This window comes from Buceros rhinoceros, unplaced genomic scaffold (genome assembly GCF_000710305.1).
Source record: "Buceros rhinoceros silvestris isolate BGI_N320 unplaced genomic scaffold, ASM71030v1 scaffold26472, whole genome shotgun sequence".
NCBI lineage: Eukaryota > Metazoa > Chordata > Aves > Bucerotiformes > Bucerotidae > Buceros > Buceros rhinoceros.
In genome coordinates, this window is record NW_010399994.1 from 12,672 (window position 1) to 17,716 (window position 5,045).

At 44.7% G+C, this 5,045-nt stretch overlaps 1 protein-coding gene across 1 annotated transcript in view; it reads left to right on the forward strand.

The window, feature by feature from the left end:
• Positions 1 to 3,858, forward strand: part of MYBL1 (v-myb avian myeloblastosis viral oncogene homolog-like 1) — a gene marked incomplete at its 5' end in the record, with an annotated part of 13,431 nt that extends 9,573 nt beyond the window's left edge. Inside the window, 4 exons of the mRNA XM_010131702.1 lie at positions 590 to 706; positions 793 to 897; positions 2,139 to 2,318; positions 3,730 to 3,858. Of these exons, the coding sequence (XP_010130004.1) occupies positions 590 to 706; positions 793 to 897; positions 2,139 to 2,318; positions 3,730 to 3,858 (531 nt within the window). The remainder of the gene's footprint in view (positions 1 to 589; positions 707 to 792; positions 898 to 2,138; positions 2,319 to 3,729) is intronic.
• Between the last annotated feature and the right edge of the window lie 1,187 nt (positions 3,859 to 5,045).

Genomic DNA, 5,045 nt, shown 5'->3' on the forward strand with positions numbered 1-5,045 from the left:
TGCTTCTGTCCACTGTTAACCTCCTGTTCGGGATCGGATTGGGAGGGCTTCAGGGAATTCTCCTGTGGGCACACAAAGGAGCCATCTGTATGGCTTCTGTGAAATGCTGTGCCTGCGACTGTCAATGTCGCATTCAGAGGTTTGTGCTAGGACGGATATAAATTCCTTCCCCAACGACAGTCACGCTTTTACAGCACAGTTTTGTCCTGTGTTTGTATGTAGATGTACATGTGTGTGCTTAGTGTGTGCTTAGTATTTCTGTCCCTTCTGCCAGCGGATTACCATTGCTAGTAAAGGCAAACTAGTAGCCTGCACGTCGTCTTCAATGGTACCGCGCCATTTCTGGGGCACTGTGTGCACGTATATGTTTTATCTGCTGGAAATAATGTGGATTTATACGAATTAAAAAATCTGCAGAGCCCTGAAATGTTGATCTGTAATTGTTAGCTCTAATAGCTTTAATCCTTTCCTCTGTTGCTGTATTTTGCAAGATCTCTTTTCTGGCCTACATCAGCTGGAAGCAGAATATGTTAAACACTAGCAACTAATAGACTTCCTGTATTGTCTCCTCCAATTCTAATTAATTTAGTCGCAACCATTTGCCTTCTTGGAGGAAGACATTAGGGAGGTTTTGAAAGAGGAGACTGGAACAGATATATTTCTCAAGGACGAAGATGACGCTGCATATAAAAGCTGCAAGCAGGAGGTAACATTACAATAATAATTTCAAAATGGGAAAAACTGGCTTTAAATAATATTTTACAATTTTTCTCTGCAAAATGTTTATTGCAGCACAACTCTTCTAAAAAAGTCAGAAAATCCCTGGTCTTAGATCCATGGGAAAAAGAAGAGGTCGGTGCCCAGCTTTTCACAGAAGATAACAGTTTGGATGTACAGGTAAGTGTTACACTACTGCAGCGCATCGCTGGCAGCAGTATCAATACAGGAGTGAGGGTCTCTTGTTCTGGCAGCTGAAAGGAGGTGTTTGGATTGAGGCTAGATTCAGAAATGGGGAAACTGAAAATCACCTTTGGTTTGAAATACTGCTTGAAGGACTTAAGCAACTCTTGAACACCGGGCTTGAGTTAACTCTTCCCTGCAGGGCTTCAGAGCAGGGCTGGTAAAGTTACGTGGATGCTGTGCAGATTTGCTGTTGGAGTGAAGCTGCTTCCATCCCGGTCACCTACAAACCTGAGCCCGTGTGGCACGCTGGAGCTTTCTGACACACCAGGAAGATGGCATGTGCCCCTGTGGTGTGACAGCCTGGCAGACGTGTTCTGAAGACACCTAGTTCCATACTGGGCAGCATGTTCTTCCTTTTCCCGCTTCACATAGTGGAGGAATACTGTAAGAAACACCAAGAAGATGAGGTTTGTGGGCTGCCTCTGGCTGAAGGAATTTGAATGCTTCTGCCTCAACAATCAAGACAGCAAGAGTTCAGAGATCGGACTGATTTGGTCCCTCATCCCTATAAAATGTTTTTTCCAGTTGAGAGACTGAATAGATTAAACTTTAGTCTTGTAGGAAACCTTTATTGCAATAATCTAGTTCTTAAATGAACGTCTGTGTTACTTCTGGAAGGGTAACTGCGGCTCTTGATGAGGTGAGAAGTGATGTTCAAGAGGCAGGAGCCGAAGCCCTCAGGCACAACAGGTGCTGAAGTCGTGCCCCGTTCTGACTCTCGGAGCCGGTTTTCTGGATGCCCTGTTGAGACGCTGTGCCGAGCCTTGGTGCCTGCCCACCGGGTGTGGGGTGCTCTGCCACCTCGTGGAGGCTCTCCCCTTCCCCGAGCGCAGCTCTGCCCTGTGCCAGGCAGCGCGGCTGCGGCTGGTCGGAACGGACAAAGCGCCCGGGCTTCTCCTGGGAGTGACGTGGTACGCTGTGCGTCCCCGACGGGCTAAACCGAAGGCACGCACCGGGATGTCGTGGTATGTTCAAGGCAGCGGACTGGGAAAAAATGGCTTTTCCTCCATTTTAATGAGGGGTTCTGGTGCAAGAGGAACCTTTGCTTCTGCTTTGCTGTAGTGAGGCTGGATTAATTTCTTTTTATCGCCATAAACATCATCACAGCTTCTTTTTTTAAAAAATATTTTATTAAAGACTAATTGCCATTCCTGTTCCCTCTCTTTTGTCCCCAGTCAGAAAATGCGTATCCCATATCTTTAGTAATGAAGCCATTGGTGGAAATACAGGACAACAGCTGTCACCTGATGTCAGAAAAACAGGATGCAGACCCAGCAAACAAAGAAAATGCAGTAATTAAGAAGAAACTGCACGCGTGTCCTTCAAAAAATGTCAAAATGGAGAAAGCACTTCAGGTCTGGAGGCAAAGAATTCTGTCAGTTTTGTTAGCAAGTTAACAAATAGGTTTGTTTGTTTGTTTCTGTCCTGTACTAACATCGAGAGTTGTTCGGTTCAGTGATCTAGTTTTGGTCAGTGTTTCCATGATCCTTGTCTCCTGTTAGTTACATAAACACAGTGTTTATTCATAGCTAAATTCTGTAAATACAACCCTGGTATTTCACTGAGTGGCCTCTAAGATTTGAATTTGAGGAAAAGAAAGGATAGGGTTGACTTATGAAACAGGTTTGGGTGCCCAAGCCTAGCAGTAAGGAAACTTGACATGGTGCGAGCTGAGCCTCGATAGCACCCACGTTTCTCAGATGTGGCGGGTGCTTTCTGCAGAGAAGGCCCCGCGGGGCTCTGTGAGCAGAGTTCATCCACGGGGGCTGCTTGGCAACTGTTACGGTACCTCCATGTGTTTTCCTGCTGCTCAAACTGGATCCAGGTTTTTTTCTCTGTGTGTTTTGACCCCCAGGTTTAAGGAGAGATTCTCTTTGACCTGACTTGGTACTTGTTCAGGTTTGCCCCGGGGGAAGTTTATTATAAAGTTTCTGTGTCTTCTCAGGACATCTACAGCTCTGTATTAATCTGAAAACCAGAAGGCAGGGCAGCTGGAGCCTGATCTTCCGTGTCCCACGGAACTGCTTTAACGATGATGTGTTTTTAAGTACAGACAACAGTGTTTATTGTCTGGTCACTTCTTACGAGAAGAAAGATCAAACCGCGTCTGACTGTGATGCTCCAAGCCCAGAATTAACTGCTGGGAATGGCAGCAAGGTGCCTAGGTCTGTCTGGCCCAGAGCTACACTCCTGAGTGCTTCAAAGGGGAGCTTAGTCACGCTGTACTGACGGGTACTCTCGGTGAAGCATCTTTCTCCTTTTTCTCTTTCCTCTGTTTGGTGCCTTCTCTGATCACCAGGACTGGAGTCTCTTCCATCAATAAGGTCCTGATAAATTTACAGAGGAATGCCAAGGGCTGAATTTCTCTGTGCATCTCTGTGTCGAAGTGATCCTGGGGTCCATTTCCAGCCCGGTGTGGGAGGGAGGGAGGGAGGGAATCTTGTGTTCTTCCTCATGCTACAGTCCGCTAGTGTCAGGTCCAGTGTAGAGCTGCTACAAACCAGCTCGAGATTTGGTAAGTCACGTAAATGCGCAGGATTTGCTTTGTGGAAGAAGTGTCTTGATTATTCTTCCATTTGTTATTTTCACTCCCAATTCCCTTGGCATCTCTAACACATTCCCAGCTTGTAGAACTGAATGCTTCTCGGTAAAATCCAGTATTGCTGGACCTCGATAATCGTTGTTACCCTGAGAGGTTGTATGAGAAGTGCTCGAGTATTTTCGTTAGGGAAAAGAATCCTTGTAACTGAATTTTGTTTTATGCAGTCGAGTTGTGAATGGGAAGCGGTTGTTTACGGAAAAACAGAAGACCAGCTTATCATGACCGAACAAGCGAGACGGTACCTGAGCACGTACACAGCCACCAACAGCACTTCAAGGGCTCTGATACTGTGATGGTCACTGCAAGGGACAACCGTCCCTGCCCACTGGAAGTGGCACAGCGGTGAAGGCAGTTCCAGCATGGGAGTGGTGGGTTGAGTCTGCCAAGGGGAGCCTTACAGCTACCTGAAAACTTCCTTTCTTCTTTTGACTGACAAAGAACAGACACGAAGCTCTTGTATTCCCTACAAAGGGAAAGTACAAACAGTGCTGCAGTGAATTTCTCAAATATCGAAGAAATAACGGCCTGAAGCATGCTAAAGGATGGTAAAATCCATTGCAGTACTGACCACACACAGGTCTGGGGTCTGTTTTCACACGTGTTCTTTCGACTCGCATTGCTTTTTCTGTTAGTGCGGTTTCAGTGTAGAGTTAGGGTTATAGGTGGTTACTGGTTTCAGAACGAGCAGCGTATGTGCTTTTGCTGATGTAGCATTTTTCCAGTATATAAAGAAACACAACGGAAAAGGAGCGTAAAGGAAGGATAGAAAGTTGCACTACTAATGGTTTTGGTATGCTGCAAAACAATGAAATGAACTACAGTGTTAAATATATTTATTTGCAAATGGTACTAGGAGTAGGCAGAGGGGGGCGAATTAGGTTTTAGTGTAAAGCATCAGTATTTTCTTCATAAATCTCAAAATGAGATGATTGTTGAATGTATTGTACAGTACGTAGGAACAGGGAAGACTTTGTAAATTGGAAAGGAGTCTGTTTTTATAATTTATTTTCATTTTAAAGCTTAAATGTAGATATTTATATGTATGCAGGTTGTCTAGAAGCCAACGTTGTTTCCTGTTAAAACAGCTAAAATGAAAAAAGGACAAGTTTCAAGTATGGCACAGCAGAAGAATGGCAGTGGTGAAGTGTACAAGCCCATACTGTACGTTACATCTACACAAAGATTGCACTATAACCCTTGAATCATGTTGGTCTGCAAAATAACTGCAAGGTGTTTCTGCACTGTGCAGCAACTGCTCCTGTACCTTGCTTCAATATGTTTAGAAAGGAGAGATGGGTCCTGTGTGTAACCCAGGAGTACTTTGTCCTGCATAGGAACTAAACTAACGTATTTTAAATACCTTAAAAAAAAAAAAAAAAAGGAACTCGGCACCTTGGATCTCACAACAATTGTATCTGCACTTAAGTTTGACCATTATATACTTCCTAAATGTTTGGGGGGCAAAGAGACCAGTCTTTTA